Source organism: Lagenorhynchus albirostris, chromosome 2 (genome assembly GCF_949774975.1).
Source record: "Lagenorhynchus albirostris chromosome 2, mLagAlb1.1, whole genome shotgun sequence".
NCBI lineage: Eukaryota > Metazoa > Chordata > Mammalia > Artiodactyla > Delphinidae > Lagenorhynchus > Lagenorhynchus albirostris.
The window spans coordinates 168,800,679-168,822,330 of record NC_083096.1 but is presented as its reverse complement, the minus strand read 5'-3'; the positions used below and the strand labels follow the sequence as shown (position 1 = coordinate 168,822,330).

At 51.6% G+C, this 21,652-nt stretch overlaps 1 protein-coding gene across 1 annotated transcript; it reads left to right on the top strand.

Moving 5' to 3' along the window:
* Positions 1–18,316: 18,316 nt before the first annotated feature.
* On the top strand, positions 18,317–21,379 carry C1QA (complement C1q A chain). Its single transcript, XM_060142775.1, has 3 exons — positions 18,317–18,450; positions 19,390–19,559; positions 20,635–21,379. The coding sequence occupies exons 2-3, from the start codon at positions 19,397–19,399 to the stop codon at positions 21,207–21,209; spliced, it is 738 nt and encodes a 245-aa protein (XP_059998758.1). The 5' UTR covers positions 18,317–18,450; positions 19,390–19,396; the 3' UTR covers positions 21,210–21,379.
* The last annotated feature ends 273 nt before the right edge of the window (positions 21,380–21,652 follow it).

The following is a 21,652-nucleotide window of genomic DNA, read 5'->3' as shown; positions in this document are numbered from 1 at the left end:
GGTCTGCTCGCACTTCTCTCGTGAAGCCCAACGATTCATTAGCCACAGGGAGACTCTGAGTTTCATGTCCGCATACAAAATGCAGGCTGCCGTTCTCCCACGCGTGTGGTGCCTGACTCAGAGCTGGTGCTCAGAGAGCCTGTGGGTCTATGTTTCCTGCACCAGTCATAGTGCTTGGCACAGAGTAGGAGCTCAGTATTTGTTTGACACTCTGCACAGGGAACATGGTAGGTGTCTCTAAACATCGAATAAATCAACTAATCACTTTGTCCCCAGTGCCAGGCACAGAGGCTTAAAGAAATGGACACACCCTTGATCTCCTGTACGTAACATGGGGTTGCCACATGGTAAATGCTGGATGAGTGTGTGGTGGGTGACTGCTAACAAACAAATAAATGAATGAGTGAATATCACTGGTCTTCTCCAGCAACAAGGCTGCCTAGATCCCCAGCATCCCACCCTGAGGGTGACTAGAAGAAACAAGATCTCAAGGTCCTAGTCTGCAGGCTCTAGGGCCAGAGGAGACATACAGAGCTCCTGCCCCCACCTTAGGGCCAGACTTTAACAGGAGGGGCAGCCACTTCCAGGTCTGTAGCTTTGGGGTATGCTGGGCGGGGCGTCCAGGTTGCGTAGAAGTGCGGCAGGCAGCACCAACCGGTCCTCTGCTAGTTTCTCAGCCCTCTTTTTCAGGGTAAGGCAGCTGATCAGGAAGAGGATTCTCCTAGTGCCTCACCGGAGACCTGTCTCTTGGTGATGCAAGGCTGGGCAATTACTTCCTTTTTGCAAATGTGGAAACTGAAACCCAGAGAGGGGAAGCTCTTTGTCCAAAGTCACACAGCAAGTTCATGGCTGAGCCAGGATTTGAACACAGGTCTTCTGTGTCCTTTCTTCTACTTCTTGCTGCTGCGCAGCTCCATCCTTCGTCCCCTCTGGACCACTCCCACTAGAATGTCAACTCCATGAGGTCAGGGACCTTTTCTATCTTCGCTGATGTCTCCCCAGTACCTGGAACTGGGCTGGCAAACTATATTAAGTGCACACTAAGTCCTTATTGAATAGTAAATGAATGGATGGATGGATGAATCCCATGCCCAGCGGTGAGGGCAAGAGCATGACAGTATTCATAGCATCTTCCACCTATTGTGTTCCTAGTGCATGTGTCGGGTGCTGGCACTAGAAGATTGTTGCAGTCTTCCCAACAGCCCTGTGGGGCGCGCATTAACCCTGTGCCCACTTTCAGTTGAAGAACCTGAGTTTAGAGACCTGCCCAAGGTCGCCTAGCTAGTGAGTGGCTGAGTCAGGGTCAGTTTATTCTGTCTCCCAGCCCTGAGCCCACACCCACTGGGCACCTGCCCTGTGCACCCCTTGCTTGAGGCTGAGCCCACCCAGCTGCCCACCCACCAGCTACATTTAAGGCCAGCCCCCGGACTGACGGCCCCCCGGCCCCAGGCAGCATTCAGGGCCACCTCCCAGGGGCTGGAGCCAGTGCTATGACAGGGAGGCCACGAAAGTCTAGGTCCAGCGGGAGCAAGGCCGGGCCCTGGGCCGCTACCTGCCCACTCTGCCTGCCGGAGGGGTCTCATCAGTGTCAGCAGACACCTCTTAGTGAGATGAGGTTGACATTTCCTGCACAGTCTGCCGTGGGCTGCCTGTCTCTCCCAGGAAGGGGCTCTGTTGGGAGGGGTGTGGCGTGAAAGGCAGATGTGACAACCAGGCCCTGGAGACTGGCCCCGGGTGCCCTCCTCTTCCAAGTGCTTGACGAAGAAACAGATGTTGCTCCAGCCCCAAGCTAAGGACTTGCAAGAGGAGCTGCCGGTGTTTAGGGAGGGCTCCTGTGTGCCAGGAACCACATGTTATCCTTTATTCTTACAGCTGTGCACAAAGGAGGCACACGGAATAGCCCCATTTTACAGTTACAGAGACTGAGTCTCGGAGACATGAAATTGATTGCCTAAGGTCACACAGACGGAGCGGTGGATGCAGGGCCAAATTCTGTTCAACCCCAGAGTCCTCACCCTTAAACTCCCCTCTCAGAGGCCTCAGCTGAAAAAAGTAAGTCACATAAATGTGGCCCCTGTTCTCTGGGAACTTCCTCCTACTATTTAATGAGGTAGGAGAAAAAGCCCCTGGCTGGGGAGCTAGAAGACACAGATTCAATCCTGCTACTACAGATTCCCTCTCTGTGTGACCTCGGGCAAGTTACTTAACCCCTCTGGTCCCCAGCTGTGACATCCTCAAAATGGAGACTTTTATGCACCCACGTCTGAGAGGGACCATCCTGCCTGTCTGATCCCTAAAATCCCCTCCACCCTCTCACTCTCTGATTTCTTGGGCTGAAGAAGACTTTCATATTGAGAAGGAGGAGGTGGCCTGTGGCAGTCAGTCTCGGAGAAGAACAAACAGCACAGCCTGTAAGAAGGCTCCCAAAATGTGGAGTGGGGCAGAATCGGTCCAGCCCTCATCAGGGGTCTGATGAGCGGAGAGCAGTGACTTGCCCAAGGCCCCACGGCACACTGGCATCATGAAAGGATCCCCAGCCCAGCACCTTCCCCTGCGCAGCTGCTACAGCACTTAAAATGTTCAAAGAAATTTAAGGCTTTACCTTTGGCCCTTTTTTTTTTTTTCTTTTTTTTTTCTTTTTTTGCGGTACGCGGAGCACAGGCTCCGGACGCGCAGGCTCAGCGGCCATGGCTCACGGGCGCAGCCGCTCCACGGCACGTGGGATCCTCCCGGACCGGGACACGAACCCGTGTCCCCTGCATCGGCAGGCGGACTCTCAACCACTGCGCCCCCAGGGAAGCCCCATTATTATTATTAGTTTTAATCCTTATTCTTTCTCTTTGAAGAGAACAGCACATTAGGGTTCTTGGAAACTTTTTTTTTTTGGTCCTTTTAAACAAAAAATAAGCAAATTCAGTCTAGAAGACCCTGAGGACAGAAACGGCATCTCGGCTTCCTCTCACTACCCCCCTGAAGACCCAGTGGCTGTCTCCCCGAGTCCCTGGCGGCTGGCACCGTCATGGAAAGGCCCGGCGGGGGGTGGGGGGGGGGGACTTGCTGGACCAGCTGCTGCATAAACAGCCGGTGACTTCAGACAGACTGGAAAATCAGGCATCACTTCAAAGGCTCAATGACAGTCGGCACCGGTGGTGGGAGCACAGAGGTGGCCTCCCCTGACGACCAGCTGTGAAGGGGAGGCTGGACTCACTGCTGTGCTCTCACCAAGAAACAGCCGACAGAAGGACGGGCACCACCTTGCCCCACAAGCGAGGAAGTTCTTATAATATTTGTCAAACCCTGAGCTCCAGGGTGGGTGGATGGTCCTGCTTGAGGAAGCGGAAAGGGGTGGGAGCAGAACGGAACACTGGCCCTGGGGTCCGGGGCCTAACCCCTCCCAGAGCCAAGCATCACCTGCAGAGCTGAGGCCTCGAGCCGCTGGGGAAGGAGCAGGGGAGGGTGGCCGTGGGGCTGGGAGCCAGGCTGAGATGGAGGAAGAGGAAGGGCCCAGCTCCCCCACCCAGGCCCCTCGGGGTGCCGGGCAGTGTGCGGCCACCGCAAACCTCAGGCCACGCGGTTCCTGTCCGCCTTTACAGAGGAGAGAGGGCTGGACCCACTGGCCGCAGAGAAGCAGCAGGAAGCCCCACTAGAAAGGTTAGAGTGAAGCAGAAGTAGTGGCGAGTGTGCATAAGTGTGCATATGTGTGGGTGCACCCATGTGTGTGTCCTCAGCACCACCTCTTTCACACTCACACCTGCTGGGCGTATTCCCGACGGGCTCATCCCACCTCAGGCCCCCACTACCCTTTCACTTCTCTCTGTCTTCCCTCCCCCTCCTCCACATCTGCTGCTCAGAGAGACGTTGGAGTGAGACAACCCAGGTTCCAGACCCAGTTCAGCAACCCCAGGCTGTGTGACCTCAGACTAGGCGCCCCGCCTCTCCGAGCCTCAACTTCCCTGTCTGTAAAATGGGACATATCTCTCTGCCTTCTTGGAGCGGTGGAGGTGTGTGAAGCCCCGAGCTTGTGTCTGGTGCACACGAGCCCCCGGTGTACACAGGTCCTTCCTCTCCAACCCCCATCCTCTTCTCCCCTCTCCCCTCTCTGTGCCTCTGTTTCTCCATCTGTAAAACAGGGATAACGCTGTCTCTCTCCAAGGTTGGTGGTGAAGATTAGGAAAGATATGTTTAAGCAGGTGGTTGCATCACTCTCTGGCCGTGTTCTCGTCATCCTGTCCCAGTGCCTGGCCCATAAATGTAAGTTGTTAGTACTGAACGAGGGAGGGACATTGGTCTTGCGTGTTTAACCATTTGCACTGATCTTAAGTGGATAGAAAAATGGCTTAGTACATAGGTATACACCCACGAAACCACCACCCAAATAAAACTGGAGACCATTCCCAGCAGCCCAGAATGTTTTCGCTTCCAGTCAGTACCTCCCCCAACCAGTACCGGAGGTAACCAACCACTATTTAGGATACAGCCAAAGTTTTAACCTAGAAAAGCTGCGGGTTTAGACTGCAGGGAGGAGAATGGATAGGAGGACGAGGCAGGGGACCAGGGCACAGGCATCTGGGCAGAGATCTAGTGGTGATTGCATTTGGAGTGGGGTACCAGGAAAATGCTGGCTGTCAGAGAAAGCTCTCGAGCCTGGGGTCTCAGGGGACCCCTTCTCCAGAACCTTGCTGCCCGAGGGAGAGGCAGGAAGTGTGCACGGTGTGGCTTGTGGTCACATGCATCTGGGGGTTCTGGCCTGGGCTGGGCCAACAGAGCCAGAAATGTGGGCAGCTGCCGCCCCCGGGTCTCTGATGTGACAGAGACGGAGACACACACGTGCTCGACAATTAATTAATTGTGACTTTCACCGTGCAGTGGCCGCTTCCTATTGATCTACACCCGTCTGGAGTGAGCGAGACAATTAAGAGGGAGCGCAGCGGCGGCAGCTAATTACCCACAGAATGAAAACCGTGCCTTTCAATTTATTAAACTTTTATCACAAAAATAACCTGGCCACCCCCTCCTGCTGAGAAGCCAAGGGGGAGTGCACTGGGGTGGCACCCCCAGTTAGTCCTTCACAGAGGCTGAAGGCCCTAGGACGTCACGACACCTCATTGCCACAGAAGACCCTGCACACACCTGGGTTCTGGGAAACAGAGCTGGGAGGGGGGGCCAGAACCAGCCCCGGGGGCCTGAAGCCTGAGTGCTGAGTAAAATCAGGCAGCGGAGCAAATGAAATCAGGCAGAGGCCTTCCAGGAATCCAGAGGCTTAGCTAAAGGCAGGGAACATTCAAGCCGAGCTGCAAAGGCTCTTGGAAGTCACCCAGCCCCACCCCTCAGGTGACAGAGGCACCCTGGCATGTGAGCAGGTCCAAGAGGTCACACAGCCCTGGTTCAAACCTCAGCCAGGCCTCCTAGGACTTATACTGCCTGCCGTTATTTAGTGTCTGCACAGAAGAGACTGCCACTCCCATTTTACAGATGTGGAAACTGAGGCTCAGAGAGGCAAAGGTGCTCACTCAAGGCCACAGAGCTGTATACAGTGAAATCCAGTTTACACCTCTGCTCTCTTATTCTCTTAGTGTTTGGCCTGGGGCAAATGACATCACCTCTCAGAGCCCCCATTTTCTTATTTGTAAACGAGAAATGATATATGTCCCAGGCAGGGAAGTTGTGAACATTGAGATTTTTTTTTTTTAAATATCCCTGCCTGCCCTACAGGGTGGCTAACTGCCATCGCCTTTGGCAACAGGGAAGCTGAGGCCCCGAGATGGTGTCACGGACTCAAGGCCAGCACGCAGGCTGCAGAGGGAGCAGAGGCTACCCAGCCAGCACTCTTTCTGTTCCAGAAACGTGTCTAAGTTCAGACCCAGCTCTGCCTATTGTGGGATGTCTGTGGGGGACCCTGAGCAAGTCGCCCGCGAGCAGAACTTGGACACCCTTAGATCTGCCTGGCTTTGGGGATGCTTTTCCTTGACCATCACCCCATGGAGTCTGCCCCCAGCCCCACGAGGCAGGCAGGATGGTGCTTGTTAGAGGTGAAGATACACCCCAAGAAAGAAGGGAGGAGCTGAGGCAGCATAGACAGAGCCTGGTCGAGCTCTCCAGCGCCCAAGCCAGGGCCCCCTCTAGGTGCCTGGGCAGAACTAGTGCCCCAGCCTGACGCTAACAGCAGCCTGGAACCCGTACCCAGGCTGGCCCCAGAGGCCAACCCAGGAGTTTTTGCTTTGTCTCTTCCCCGCCAGGTCAAGCCGGCCTCCGGAAAACCCCCCAGCAGCCTCGGTTCCTGTGGGAGATGGTGGGAACCAAGGGAAGGGTGCTGATTCCACCAGCCCCTACCCCAGTGTGTGCCAACTCCCACCAGGGTCTCCCAGCGACTGCTGTCTGCTGGGAGCCAAGAGGCTGGAGAAATCGAGTGGGGCGGGGGGGTGCCCAGAGAGGGCTGCTTTGAAGTCCACTTCCCAGGGGAGAAAATAGCTGAGCCGAGGCCGTTTGCACTGCTCTCCCTCCCAACCCCGTGCCTTCACCCCAAGCCCCCCACTAACACCCACAGCAGCCTGGCAGTGTAGGCAGCAGGCGCATCCTTTACTTCCTGGAGACAAGGAGGAGCCAGAGGCTAAGCAGCTCTCCTTGCTTAAGTTGCCTCGAGGCAACCAGGCACCTGCTGACTTTGAGCCCAAGTTCCTTCTCCATGTTCCTTCCCATTAACTTGGCCAAGTTTCCCTGAGCAAGCACTATGTGTTTCTGGAATAAATAACATCTACTAGTTTGTAAGCGCTTGTTATGTGCTTGGCACTGTTCTGAAGACATTACTGTCTTGACCCCACTCAGCCCCAGCCCAGTCGCGTGAGGTGGCTTCTATTACTCTCCGCATTTTACAGCTGGACACACTGAGGTGCAGAGAAGTGAGGAATAAAGTGACTTGCCTAATATCACACAGCTGGGGAGATGCAGGGTCAGGATTTGAACCCAGGCTCTCTAGGCTGCTTCTCTAGCAAGTGAGCAAGGGTGGTGGGTGAGGGGGCTGGGTGGATGAGAGGGAGGAAATGGTGGAGGAGTTTCCGTTCATGGGCCAGGTACTGTGTTAAGCTGGGAACAGGTGACTCTCACCTGCCCCTGCCCCTGTCCCCCAGGACTAACAGTCTGCTGGGGCTTCTATGTGGCTCAAACAATTCAAAGTCCATTGTGACCCTTCTTGACCCACCACAGGGTCCACGCACTAGGACCCTCCACGCCAGGCATCTCAGAACGGACGAAAGCCCTCTTACCTGGAAATCAGGGCCCGCGCCAGGGAAAATGGGGGAGTCCATGGCCCCTGTCCCCCACCCCTGCCTTCCCCCATTTTCTCTCTTGAGGAGGACATGGTCCACAGTCTCTCGTGGGTGGAACTTGGTTATGCCTGGGCTCCCATCTTCAATTGTGTGTTCTCATGGAGAAGCTTCTGCGCTGGACCAGGTCTCAAATCCCCACCCAGTAAAGCCAGAAGAGGCCACGGCGCTCAGCCCTCTTGCTATGATCCCTCCCCACCCACCTCCCTTCACTACAGCCTTCAAGCTGGGTCTGGTTTCCGGGGGGCTTCCTATCTTTGCCCCCCCAGGGCTTGTTCGGTTCTAAGACCCACTCAGAAAAGGAGTATTTAGTTACTGACTCTGCTGCCTCTTCCAGCTTGAAAAGTCAGAGCGTGACAAGACTCAGGAAGCCACGTTACCTCTAATTCATCCCTCTAGTGCTTTAAACCAAACAGTCTTTGGTCACCCAAGCTGGACACATTCTGGGGGGCGGGAGGAGGACTCTCATTTTTGCTTTTCTTCAAAGGGAGATTATCTCAACAATATTCTGAAGGAAATTCCCTATCATGAAAGGGAGGGTGTCGGTGAGGCACCAGGCACAGATAATTGTAATCTAAGGTTTAAAGTAATCAGAGACTTAAGCAAGGGACAGATGGAGGGTTGGGCGCTGTAGGGGCAGGAGAGAACCCTGGAGGGTAGAGATGGCTTCCTGGATTCGGGGTGCATTCAAGATGAGCCTTGGGGAACACGTGGATTTGGACTATGGAGATGGTACAGCAGGGCATGCCAGGTGGAGGGGAACTGTGACGGCAAAGGCATGGAGCTGAACAGGTAGCAGAATGGCCAGTGGGCCGTGAGCTGGGTAGGGGTCTGGTTCCTGGACCATTGAGAACTGGGGCTCCTGGCAAAGACCTTGGAATGGCCTCCCAAGATGGTGGCAATAGTAGGGTCTCATGAAAGCAGGGACTCTAATAGATATTTGTACATCCATGTTCAAGGCAGCATTAATCACACTATAACCAGACGATGGAAGCAACCCAAGTTCCATCAATAGATGAATAGATATTAACAAATAAAATGTGGACAATACATACAATGAAATATTATTCAGCTTTCAAAAGGAAGGAGATTTTGACACATGCTACAACACAGAGGAATTTTGAGGACATTCTGCTAAGTGAAATAGGCCAGTCATGAAAGAATAAATACTGTATGATGCCACTTATGTGAGGTACACAGAGTAGTCAGATTCACAGAGACAGAAAAAAGAACATGATTGCCAAGGGCTGGAGGGAGGAGGAACGGAGAGTTTTTGTTTAATGTGAACAGAGTTTCACTTTGGGAAGATGAAAAGAGTTCTGGAAATGGATGGTGGTGACGGCTGCACAACAAGGTAAATGTATTTAATGCCACTGAACTGCACACTTTAAAATGGTTACAATGGTAAAAATTTTTGTTATGTATATTTTGCCCCAATTAGAAAAAAAAGAGTGGAATCTCAAAGGTCAGGCATGGAGAGAGTAGTCAAGTCAGAAGAAGCAGTGAGGACACAAATCCTAACACCAAACAGGCTCTGGTGAAAGGCAGGCACAGCCGCTTCTTAGCTGTGTGTTTTTAGGCAAGTCACTTGTCCTTTCTGAGCTTCATTTTTCTCGTCTGTGAAACAGAGACAATACTAGTTATTTCTATTCTCTTGCAGGGTTGTTGCAAAGGTCAAATATGGTCATAAAAACAGCTCTTCATTGAACAATTACCACATGCCAGACACTGAGTAAAGCTCTTTACACATATTAACTTGTTCAATTCTCAGAACAGCTCTATAAAGATGTATTTTTATAGTCCCCATTTTACAGATGAGACAACCAAGACTTTAGGAGGGAAGATGCCTGCTCTGCATTACGCAGTGGGAAGTAAAGGAACTGGGACTCAGACTTGAGTGATGATGAGAGCCTATGAGTACCCAGAGGGGAGTTGCAGTGGCCACCTTCTTCCTCCACCTCTAAGAAGTCTCCCAAGATTCCTGCACTGGGGTAACTCTTGTCTTACCAACTGGGAGCTCCCACCTTGGGTTTCTACAGTGTCTGGCACCCGATAAGCCTTCCACTTTGGGAGTTATTTCCGTATCTGCCTCCCTGCTGCAGAATTTAAGCTCTCCAAAGGTGAATCTGGGTATTTTTCATATTAGAATCCTGGGAACCCAGCCTAGACAACACAGAACTGATGAAAGTCTGGGCAGTGCTGGAGAGCTCAGGCTGAGGACAGGACCCTGGAGCTCAACGGGGATCAGCTGGGGAGGGTGCAGCCTGAAGGGTTCTTTGAGGGTGTTGTCAGTGACAACGACAGCCTGAAAATGAAGAGGAGGAGGGTGGTTCAGACTATGAGGCCAGCAACAATATCAACGTCATTATCATTCTGTGTCAGGCCCATCCTGTGCTGTATGGCTCAGGAGAAGGAAGTTATGCTGTAGAAACAACCCATACCTCAGTGGTCTGACACCACCAAGATTTACCCATCGCTCCTGCAAAGCCTGTTGTGGTCCAGATGACTCTGCAGGGCAGTTGTCCTCCATGCAGACACTCAGCGAGCCAGGCCACTCGGATTCTGTGGCTCTAACCATCGCAACATGAGGACTCCACAACAGCAGCAGCAGAACAAGAGTGTGTTAGAGGATTTGCACCAGCAATGTCACTTATGCTCACATGTCATTGCACAGAACTGGTCCCAGACCCCGCCTAACTGCTAGGATGAGGTGGGGAAGTGCAATCCCCCTGTGTCTCCAGATGTGCAGAAGCTCTTAATATCTCACAATATGTGACAAACATTTCACATATCGCACCTTACTTAACCTTCATGATGATTCCTGAGCACAGACAATCCTGGGACAGTCAGTAGAGTAGAGGCCAAGGCTTTGGGCTCTGGAGTCAGATCTGGCTTCAAATCCTAGTTCCACTGCCAAACAAGTGATGTCCTGGCTTCATTGGTAGTGAGCTCCCTGTCACCGGAGGTATACAAGCAGAGGCTGGATGACCACCTTGGTCATCGTCATCATTATACATTAATGTGTGATGTCTCCCAGAAGACACCTACATTTTATTTATTTTAAAATTATGTTTTACAGAAGTAAAATATATATACAGTGAAATACACATAAATGTACCATTTGGTAAGTTTTGACAAACGTGTACACCCGTGTACCTGATACCCCAGCATAGATATAAAATATTTCCATCACCCAAAAAATTTCCTCGTGCCCCTCTCCCTGCTCCCCTCTCCCATCCCTGCACTTTAAAGGACAACGCTTAACTCTGAGAGATGATTTGACAAATGTGGGCTTGCAGCAAAGCCCGGACCAGGATGAGGTGAGTGAGGTGCCCAGGGCATGCATTTTAAGGAGGTGTTCACTCTCAGTATCAGTTCTGCACTCACAGGGTCCTGAGTGAACGCCTCCTGAAATTTTCCTCCCTGGGAGCCTTACACTGCTTACCCTAGTCCTGGTCCAGAATTACAGGCAAGGCAGGAGAAATAACATACCTGGGAATAGAAGGGCCATTCCTGAAGCCTTTCAAGTCACATGTCACAAGACTGACTGCAGCCCTGAAAGGCAGACTGGGAGAGGATGAGCCCCCAAGGGGGCGGAGCCTTGACTCAGGGGTCCGTGGCCCACAGGGATGCCACGGGCATATTTTGATGCTTTCCGGTAAGGGTTTCCATTTACTGAACGCTGAAATGCCGGGCCATGTTAGACACTTTGTGTGCTGTCCAACTCTCAGTACAAGCCTGAAAAGTGTGTCTTTGTATCCCCATCTTTCAATGAGAAAACGGAGGCCCAGGAAGGTGGGAGTGACTTGACCAGGGTCACATAAGCAAGGACCAGTGCTGTGATTCAAAGCCAGCTCTCTCTGAGCCCTGAGCCTATTTCTCCCTCTGCCTTCCCGCAGAGCTCTAGACACAAGGACGGCAGGTGTGCGGGGCAGCCCCGAAGGTGAGCCCCCTACTCCTACGCTGACCCCTCCAACCTCCCTAAACTTGACGGCCCAGGACCCCTGCAGCTGGGGCCACCGTTTCCCAGAGCCTCTCCCTTCTCAGCAGCCGGCGCCGGCAGCTCTGACAGCCTTTCCTGGGAGCCTGAGAGGGTGGTTTGCATACTAGGGGTGTCATTTGCATATACTTAGGAAAAGCCTTCATTTTTCCCACCTGCAGCAAACTCCAGGCTGATTAGTTCTCCCCACGTTGGAGAGTTAATTACTCTCCCGGGTAGACTGGTGTTTATTTGTAATCAGCAGAGGGCTGGGAAGAGGGGGAGGAAACAGGCTGAAGCAGCTGTCATTAGCCCAAATTCCGAAGCCGCCCTGTGGGTGGAAAAATCAGTAGGAGCTGATCACCGCAGAGCTGCGCCCAAATCCCGGCTCTGCCCCTGGGCTTGCCCCCGTTCAGGGAAAGGAGAAAGGAGACTGGACCTGAGGTAGGGAAGTGTAGGACAATTGCCCGCTGTGAGTGGCTGGCAGGACAGAGGCGGAGGCTCAGAACGTCACACTGAAGAAAGCAGCTTCTTCCAGGACCGCCTAAGGGTGGGGCTGGCGGCGGAGTCCCGGCCCCAGAGACAGGAGACTGGACCAGCTCTGCTGTGTAACACCGGAAACGGATTGCCCTCTCTGAGCCTCGGTCTTCCCATCAGTTCACCGGGGCTGACAACAGTAGTCTCACCAGCCCCCTGGCGGGGAATCACGTGAGGCAGGCAGGGGCTGTGTAAAACATAAATTTCTACTCGGATGTAAGAAATATTTCTGAATTCCCAGGATGGAAATGGTCTCAGCCCCAGGGAGATTTAGTGACCTTCCCTCCCTCCCACCCCCACCCAACCCAACAAACCTGGCCTTTCCCCCACTTCTCCTACTTCATCAAGGCATTTCTAGGCACTTCAGCACCTGCTCCCCACTTGTCTGATAAAAAAGGCAGGGCCAGCCCACCTGACAAGATTGGAGAGCCCCTCAGGGCTGTCAGAGCTCCAGAAAGATGCTGGGCTGCCTGCCTCAGCTCGCTCAGGGCGCCTATGAAAACGGCAGAAGCCCCACCTCACAGATTCTAATGCGGTACCTACGGATGCAGCTCAGGCAACGGTATCCTTGCCCAGCTCCCCCAGGTGACCCTGACCCAGGGAACTACTGCTTTGGTTCAACTCCTCCCTCTTTTATACAAATAGGGAGACTGAGGCCCGGAGGGGTGATCTGCCCATGGACACCCTGCAGAGCTGGGAGTAGAACCCAAGTCCCCTGCCTCCGCCCATAGTGGCCTCTCCTGATGAAAGTCTGGGGCAGGGAGAGACTTGGCAATGATATGGGGGGTCACAGTGGGAGAACCTGGCTGGGGGTCTTGGCTCGCCCACAAGAGCAGTGATCTTGGCCCCCCGACAGAGGTGAAGGCACCTATTCCCCTTTCCCCTGGGAGGCAGAGACAAGTATCCCCTTCAGCCCACATTTTCCTACCAAGATAGGCTTCCCAGTGAGCCAGGAAGAGTGGGGAGAATGGTCACCCACAGGCTGTGTGACCTCTGTAAGGCTGCCAGATAAAATACAGGATGAATAATGTTTTTAGTATAAGTATATCCTATGCATAGTGTTGTTTATCTAAGATTCAAATTGAACTGGGCATCCTGGATTTTTATTTGTTAAATCTGGCGGCTCTAGACCCATGAGCAAGTCACTTTACCTGAGCCTTAGTTTCTTCCTCTTTAAAAATGAACCAAAATACTACCCTGTAAGGATGCTGTGTAAATTAAGTGAGATGATATATGTAAAATGCTTGGCACAGGGGAGGTAAACTTGTGAAGCTGGCAAATCTTGCCTTCAGAGTCCCCGTACCCAATACTTTTATCTCCTCCATTCCTCTCTCCCTTTCAGAGTTCCTGTTTTAGACCCCCGATCTGCAGGCTGCCAGTGAACATCTTCAGAAAGGTACCTGCTGTGGTGGAAACGACATTACCACTTATTGGCTGTGTGACCTGTGGGGACTGTTTACCCTCTCTGATCCTCATCTGTAAAAATGGCTTGTCATAGTACTACCTCCCTGGGTTGTGATGATGACATTTTTAGATAGTGTATTAAGCGCCAGTACTCAGCCTGGCAGTAGGGCTCACTAAGTAGAGCCCATTAGCGTCTTGCAAATGCACTAAGACACAACTTTAATTGTAAAACATCCCAGAGAAGGCAAAGCTTACCCCACGGAAAGAATGAGTAGAAGTGGAACTGCAGGCCAAGCGATGGGCAAATGAGGGAGGTCATTTCTGCACGGCAAGTTGGGGGCGCTGGTGGAGGAGGATGGGGGGAAGAAGGGTGGCGGGGGATTTAAACGTGGGGGTAGGGTGGGGCTTTCCCCTGGCTACTCCCCTTGCATCTATGTGAGCTCCTTTGACGCTCGAATTATCCAGGCCTTCCTGGTGCCGCATTTCCTGGCTGTGGAGTCCAGGCAGCCCTCGGGACCCGGGGCCCATCCCCCACCAGGCAGAGGCCTGTCCTCCTTGCTGGCTCTCACAGCCTGCAACTGTCTGTTTTCCAAACTCTCTCCTAATCCTCTTAATCTTTTTACATCTCATCTGCCTGCATGCCTGATGGCTTCCATTAGCGCCTTTCCAGTTCGACCTGCGATCTGTGATCTACACGTCGGGAGCTTCTCCCAGAGCGGCTCCACCTGGCCCCTTGCAGGCTTGGCTGCTTCCTCCTGGGCAGCCAGGATGCTGGTCTCCAGCTGTGGCCAGCTGTTAGGGGAGTTTGTCTTCTTCGTATTTTTCTTACTCTTCCCACAAAATCATTTGTGCTGTGTTTGGTCTTCTTTTTACATTTTTCCCGCAAACTTCTCAACTGGTCTCTGTGCATGGCCGCCTGAGCAGCAGGTGGGAATTTTGCTAAGTGCCTGCCACATGCCAGGTTCAAGCCACACTGATCAGAAACCTTGTCCCAGTCCGAGGGGTCACTGCCATTCCCCAGACACAGGAGTTCTCTCGTGCAAGAGCGAAAGGGAGGCAAATGCTGGATTTGAACCCATGCTGCCTCCGTCTCCACAATAAATCATTTCTTGTTCTACAATGCCCTCCGTTTTTCATAAAACAATCCCCCAAAGCTCTTTTATCTGCCGAGAGAGGCAAAGAATAAAGAGCATGCCCTGAAAACGTGTAACAGTTTCTGACAGCTCCCTTCCCAATTCCCAAACAGCCCCCCAAAAAACAAACCCTGATCCTTTGGGTGGAGAGAAGGAGAAGGGAAGGAGAGATTCAGAAGGCCCCAGAGGAGGGGAAGGATTTCACAAGAAAGCCAAGATTGAGACAATCTCCATAATAAAGAGCTGGGAAAAGGAGAACAAGCGGATAGGGTAGAGGGTCCAGGAGGTTTGTGTTTTTGAGGGAGAGGGAGTGCAAGAGGGAGGTGTGGGGCAGTGGATGGGAGAGGAAGGAGTATCCACGTCAACTCCATGTCCCCTTCTTGGTGTTCAAACAGTACAACAGGGATTTGAGCACATCCGTTCACAGGGTGGCACAAGGAGGAGGATTGTACGAGAATGTTCTCAGCAGCTCTCTTCATCATAACCGAAAATATCCACGAACGGGAGAAGGGCTACAGGAAGTGCGCTGCACGCATGCCATGGAGTACTACTCAGCAATAACACAGCTGACTCTCGCAAGCATGTGAAATGAAAGGAGCCAGACACAAAAGACACACTGAACAGCCCTATTTACGTGAAGTTCAAGAACAGGCAGAAATAACCCATGGTGAGAGAAGTCGAAACGCTGGTCACATTGCGGGGAGGGGGGAGTACAGTTGTCCCTCAGTATCGGCAGGGGATTGGTTCCAGGACACCCCTGTATCCCTTCGGAGACCCAAATCCGAGGATGTTCAAGTCCCTTCTATAAAATGGAGAAGTATTTGCATATAACCTACCCACATCCTCCCCATACTATACATCCTTTCTAGATTACTTATAATACCTAATACAATGTAAATGCTATGTAGATAGTTGTAAATACAAGGTAAATGCCATGTAGATGATAGTTGCCAGCGCAAGGCAAATTCAAGTTTTCCTTTTTGGGAACTCTGGAATTTTTTACAAATATTTTTGATCCCCGGTTGGTGGAATCTGTGGATGCAGAACCCTAGGACGCTGAGGGCTGACTGTACGACGACGAGGGGCACGAGAAAACTTGCTGGGGTGATGGAAATGTTCTGTGTTTTGATCTGGGTGGCGCTAAAGGATATCTTCATTTACATGAGAAGCCATTGAACAGGGCACTTAAGATGTGTGCATTTTACCGTATGTAAATTATACCTCCATGTTTTTTCATTAAAAAAAAGGAATACAAGAACTTCAGAGTTACATTATATGCACATCTGACTATCTGTATTTTGCCTAGTAAAATTCAGAGTGAGAAAGAGCTAATGATGCCAATGAAAATAAGGTAAGGGATGCTGCCCGTCGCTCCGGGCCCTCAAGGAGCCTATTCTGGAGCGTTTCCCTGCGTCCCCGGGTCTGCCTCAAATCCAGAGCCTCTCGTGGTCTAAATGCCTCACCACTGAGTACAACTCTAAACTTTAAAGATTGAATTTCTTTTTTTTTTTTTTTTTGAAAAAGGGAGTATATATGAGCCAACTGATATGCAAGTAAAGAACAAGAAATCTGTTCTGATGTCAAAGCTAAAAGTGACAGCATAGAAGTATCCCGAAATGGTAATACAGTCTCCAACATGGCCCTTTCCTAAGAATTTCTTCCAAGGGTAATACTGACCATTTGCAATTATTGCCTTATATGCTGATTTTGGAACGCAGCCCTTGAGTGAGATGTGACTCCACCATAAGGAATTTGAGTAACTTAGAAATTATTTTTCTGGTTATTCCTTAGACCCTTGGCTATACTGTGGGATGGAGCGCCTGGATCCTCACAAGCATGACAAGGGGTTTCCTCTCATCCCTATATCTCCTACCTCCCCTCCAAGAGCCTGAGCTCTGGAGAAAAGGAAGAGAACGCCATCCCTCTGATTGAAGGTGTCCCAGCTGTGACATTCACAGGGCTATTGCCAACCCATTACTTTTCACACTAATGATGTGCTTATTACTATCGATGTCTTTTATTTCTTGGGAAGTGTTTATACTCTTGTAACAGCCTGATAAGTGAAATCATCCAACACTTGGAAATAAGGCAAATAGATAACTGGTGTCCTTTCAAAGTCAAATTCGAGTAGTGTCTCACAAGCCTTCCTAAGGATCATCTGACACTCCAGGGGAATGTCACTTTGCTTGACTTATTATTTACTATTGATTAGGGCCCAGGCTCTATAAAGATAGCTGTTAGCTGGTACAAAACTGATAAGTTGCCAATTATTTTTGTCTGGTAGAGATGCAAATGATTTCTTTTCAGTACAGAAGATAGCCCCAACGTTAGGGTTTTATTGCCCTATAGAACATTAACCAGTTTTGTATGTAACTTAGCAACCTTATGAATATTCCAGAATTCTTGGTTTTTTGGTTATTGTTGTTTTTGTTTTTACTGAATCTTTTTTACCATATATAAGTATATATAAATTTTTTTCTCATATCCTTCATTGCACTAGCTTTGTTCCTTCATTATAAGCTACAAAGAAAATTCACGTGAGCTCACTATGTATTTCTATATGAATTGTGTATTTAATATTTTGAAAACTATATTTTGAGAAGCCTTTCACAGTATTTGTTTTTCCCTCATGCCGCCTCTGCCGTTCTCTGCTTCCCACCACTCTCTCATCTTGAGAAAGTGAGGCTCAGAGAGGTTAGGTAACTTGCCCAAGGTCACACAGATATTATTCATAATGATGACTTATTTTAATGTGGTGTTTGACAGTATAAACTTCCTCATATATTCATATAATCCCTCGGCAGCTCACCGAGGGGACTGTATCCCCATTTTACAGATAAAGAAACTGAGGTCTGGAAAAGTGATGTGGCTTGCCCAAGGTCATAGAGAAATTCTAGTTCCCCTAAGCCCCTGAATCCTGGGGAGCAGTAGAGGGGCTGGCAGGAGGAGCTCCGGGTCCCCACCCTTAAACCAGAGCATCCCCATCTAGACTTGTTGTATATATATTGTATGTCACACAAGATTGCAAATGAAAAAGGAGTCCCAAAGGCTTGAAAACCCTGGCCCTAGACTGTCTTCACCTGCCCAGGTACAATAGCCCTCCCTCTTCTCCTCCTCCTCTTCCTCTCCTCCTCCCTCTGGAAAGCAAAACAAAACAACAACAACGACAAAAAACATGGTCATGGGAAGAAACAGACATGGTCAGCCCAGGCCTGAACACATTGGTCTCCAGTCTGGAGGAGACAGAATCACTCAATCTAAAGAAAAACATTCTCCAGGTCCAAGGTGTCAATGACAAAGTGAGCTGTGCTGACAGGTAGTGAGCACCCCGTCAGTGAGAGTGAGTAAGGCTAGATGATCCATCCAAATGTTAACAGCAATTCTCTAGATGGGGTTTTTTCACTGATTTTTAAATGTTGATAAAAGCTAATTATTAAGTGGTCACCGTGCGTCCACTGTTTTGTATATGTATTATGTCATTAAAACTTTATAATATTCGACAAGGCAGAATCTGTTGTTTCCAATTTACGAACAAACTGAGACCCCAGGAGGTTAAGTATCTTTCCAAGGACATGCAGCTAGGAAGTGGCAGGTCTAGGAAGCTGATTACTGAGCTTCCCATTACTACTGCACTGTTCTTCTTTCTTCTGTATTTCTGTATTTCCAAGCTTTGGCAATGAATACATGCTGCTTTCATAATCACGAAAGTCTTACAAGTTACTCATTTTGTAAAGGTTCCTTCTGCCCTGATGTTCGAGGCCTCTATGGGTCTCACAGCCCTACCCAGTATCCCTACCACGGCCCCCCCCCGGCAGACTCCCGCCTTGCTGTCCCTGTCCCCACACCATCTGTGGCTGGGGTAGGATGTCCCATGTCTCAGTCTTGCTGAGGTCTGCTCAAAATGTCCCTTGCAGGCCTGTGGCCCAAGGGCAACACTGGGGGTAGTTTCAGGGAAGGAGAAGGGGAAGTGGGAAGGGATGTGAAAGTTGGCCACAGGCCAGCACCGCCCTGCTTGGTGTCCCACAGGGGTCCCTGGGCGAAGGACGGGAGTATCCAGTGCATCGACGACCAGACGCAGGTGAGGCCAGCGCTTGACAGGGAGGGAGCTGTAAAGTTCAGGGAACCAGGAGGTGGGGCCCAGGAGGCTGGACCGGGCAGGGAGGGAGAGAGAACTCTGCTGGCTGGTTCTATGCCAGGACAGTGTTGCGGGGTGGGGGAGCTGGGGGGACCCTGATCTAGGACCCAGAATGAGTGAGTGGGGGAACCTTAACTCCAGGGGCTTGGGGGAGGGGGGAGGTAGTGACAGACCCATGAGCTGTAACCAAAGTTCCTGGGTTCTGCCCCTCACCACAAAACACAAGAAGCTGGGAAAAGGCTGGGGGTGTCAGAGCCCAGCAGAGGGGTCCCACGAAGGGATGGCAGAGAGTGCCAATCAGCCCTCTGTCCTCCAGTGGGTGCTGAAAGGGGCCGAGTGTGTGGAGGAGAGAGCAGATGTGTGTGTCAGGTGTTTGTGAATTCTGGTGTGTATGCACAGCTCTGCCATCTGGGTGAGAGGGTGTAAATTAAACAGGGAGCAGGCACTCAATAAATATTTGTTCAGTCACCTGTAGGAGTGTATGACTGTGTGTGTCCAGGTGAGTGAGGGGGGGGCACGTCAGTTTGGGTGTCAGTTTGTGTGTCCAGGAGTGTGTGGTGGACTTTTGAGTTTGCGTATTGTGTTACGTAGGTGCGTGAGCGAAAAGCTGTGTTTGTGTGTCTGAGTGTGTAACTATATGGGTATGTTCAGTTGCATGTGTGTATCTGTGTGAGTTTGTGGTTCTTTGTGTATGTTTGGGGTCCCTGGAGCTGGATGGAGGGTGGACATTGAAGGCCCTCGAGGGGGTGTGTGTGCAATGGTCGGGGAGATGATATATATAGACAGATAGAATTGGGCGGGATTGGGGGTTCAAGTGTGGGTGTTGGGTGTGCATGAGTGTGTGATGTCCAGCCTGCCCAGGCCCTGCCCATGTCTCCACAGTGACACCATGGAAGCCCCCTGGGGCTGGCTGGTGATCGGTGTGCTGGCCATATCCCTGGCCTCTTCGGTGACCCAGGACGTTTGCCGAGCACAGGATGGGAGGGACGGGGCCGCAGGAATACCCGGCCGACCCGGACGGCCAGGCCTCAAGGGGGAGCGAGGGGAGCAGGGTAAGCCCTCCCTCTGAACCCCAGTCCCTCATCCCTGGGCTTCGCCTGGCCACCAGGGTGGAGGCTTGGGTTGGCACTGAGAAACAGGAGTCCACCTGGGCCCACACACGAAGGCTCTGCAGTCTGCACTTGGTCCCAGGGGCCGAGGGGGGCCTAGCCTTCTTCCAAAGCCATGTCCACAGGCCCCAGTGGCCTCTCTGTATCCCCTTTACTGCCCAGGTCCTCTTTCTTTGGCCTCACCTTCCTCCTCTGGACAGTGGGTCACTGCAAGCAATGAATATGAAAGGTCCCAAAGCTGTGCTCAGTCCTTGGTCTTTGTTCAGTTACCAGAAAGATTAATGCCCTTGGCTTTAGACTCAGGAGCCCTTGTCTTGCTGTGTGACCTTAAGCGACTTACTGATCCTCTCTGAGACTCAGTTTCCTCATCTGTAAAATGGAGAAATAACCCCACCTAGCACATGGAGAGGGATCAATTCATGGCAACTATCTTTTTTGCTTCTAGCTTCCCCACAGCTCTGTCCCTGCTTCCCCCTTCCCTGCCCCTTCAAGCTTCAGAAACTCTCATGTTCTAGAAAAAAGGCTAAGGGTGAAGGGAAAGGGAGGAGGGCACGATCAGAGCAGGAAAGGAAAGTCTCATGTAATCGCCCTGAGCCTCCCAGTCCATAGCAGACCACCAAGATCTGCACAGGCACTTGCAAACAGTCTGCACACAGGCGTCCTACATGTAGTCCGTGAATCTGAAGAAGTCAAGGGCAGTGCTCTGGGGAGAGTGTGGAGGGCATGGCTGTGGGCAGGAGTACAGTGAAGCCAGTGGACTGCTTTTCCCAGAACGTGACACTCCCAAGTGCCTGTTCACATTTCTCTCCATTTTACAGATAAAGAAGCTGAGGCTCAGAGAGGTTGAGACAGGAGCCCAAGGTCACGCACAGCCAGTCAGAATCAATGTCTTGAAGGCCCAGACACTTCCCCTATCCTCTATCCCACAGCCGTCCGGGGTCCCAGCCACCTCCCTGAGGTCTGGAGGACACTAGACCAATTGGGACTCTCACTCCCAATCTGGCCTTTCTCCCCACAGGGGCCGCTGGTATCCAGACAGGCGTCCGTGGCCTTAAAGGAGACCAGGGAGAGCCTGGGCCCCCTGGAAAACCTGGCAGAATGGGCTACCCAGGGCCCAGCGGCCCCCTGGGGCCCCCTGGCCTCCCAGGGTTGAAGGGCATCAAAGGCAACCCAGGAAACATCCAGAACCAGCCGCAGCCGGCCTTCTCGGCCGTGAGACGGAACCCTCCGATGGGTGGCAACGTGGTCATCTTTGACACGGTCATCACCAACCAGGAGAGCCCATACCAGAGCCACTCGGGCCGGTTCATCTGCTCTGTGCCGGGTTACTACTACTTCACCTTCCAGGTGGTGTCCAAGTGGGACATCTGCCTGTCTATCGTGTCCTTTGGGAGGGGCCAAGTCCAGCGTTCCTTGGGCTTCTGTGACGCCAACAGCAAAGGACTCTTCCAGGTGGTGTCCGGGGGTACGGTGTTCCAGCTCCAGCAGGGAGACCAGGTCTGGATTGAAAAAGACCCCAATAAGGGCCGCATTTACCAGGGTTCAGAGGCCGACAGCGTATTTAGTGGCTTCCTCATCTTCCCATCCACCTGAGCCCCTCCCCACCATGGCCTCCGCTTCCTGCTGTGTGACCCTGGCCCACTCACTCCACCTTTCTGGTGTCTATGCCCTGCTCTGTAAAGTCGGGGTGCTGTTGCTTTAGCTGCCTGAAGGAAGATCATTTCTTGGAACTCTCCCTGGAATAAATACCTGAGTCCACGTCTGCTGAGCTTGAAGTTCAGTTGCTACCCTGGCCATGGGGAGGGAGGCTTAAGAATGACAACAGTTACTGAGTGCTTGCAGGCCAGGCCTGCATTCAATATTTTACAATAAATATTTAGCAGGTCCTGGGAGCCTCATCGGCCTGGCCTCAAATCCTGGGCCACCATTTCACTTACTAGGTGTCCAATTACGTGCATTTTGTGTTACTTCAGTGACTCTCAGTTTCCTTATCTGTAAAGTGGGAATACTGATGGTACCTTCCTCAGCGGGCTGTT

What these genes read in the sequence shown, in the direction of transcription:
- C1QA (XM_060142775.1), top strand. Translation starts at nt 19,397, where the DNA reads ATGGAAGCCCCCTGGGGCTGGCTGGTGATCGGTGTGCTGGCCATATCC. An exon ending in GGGGGAGCGAGGGGAGCAGG is followed by an intron (nt 19,560 to 20,634) that starts GTAAGCCCTCCC and finishes TTCTCCCCACAG; the next exon opens with GGGCCGCTGGTATCCAGACA.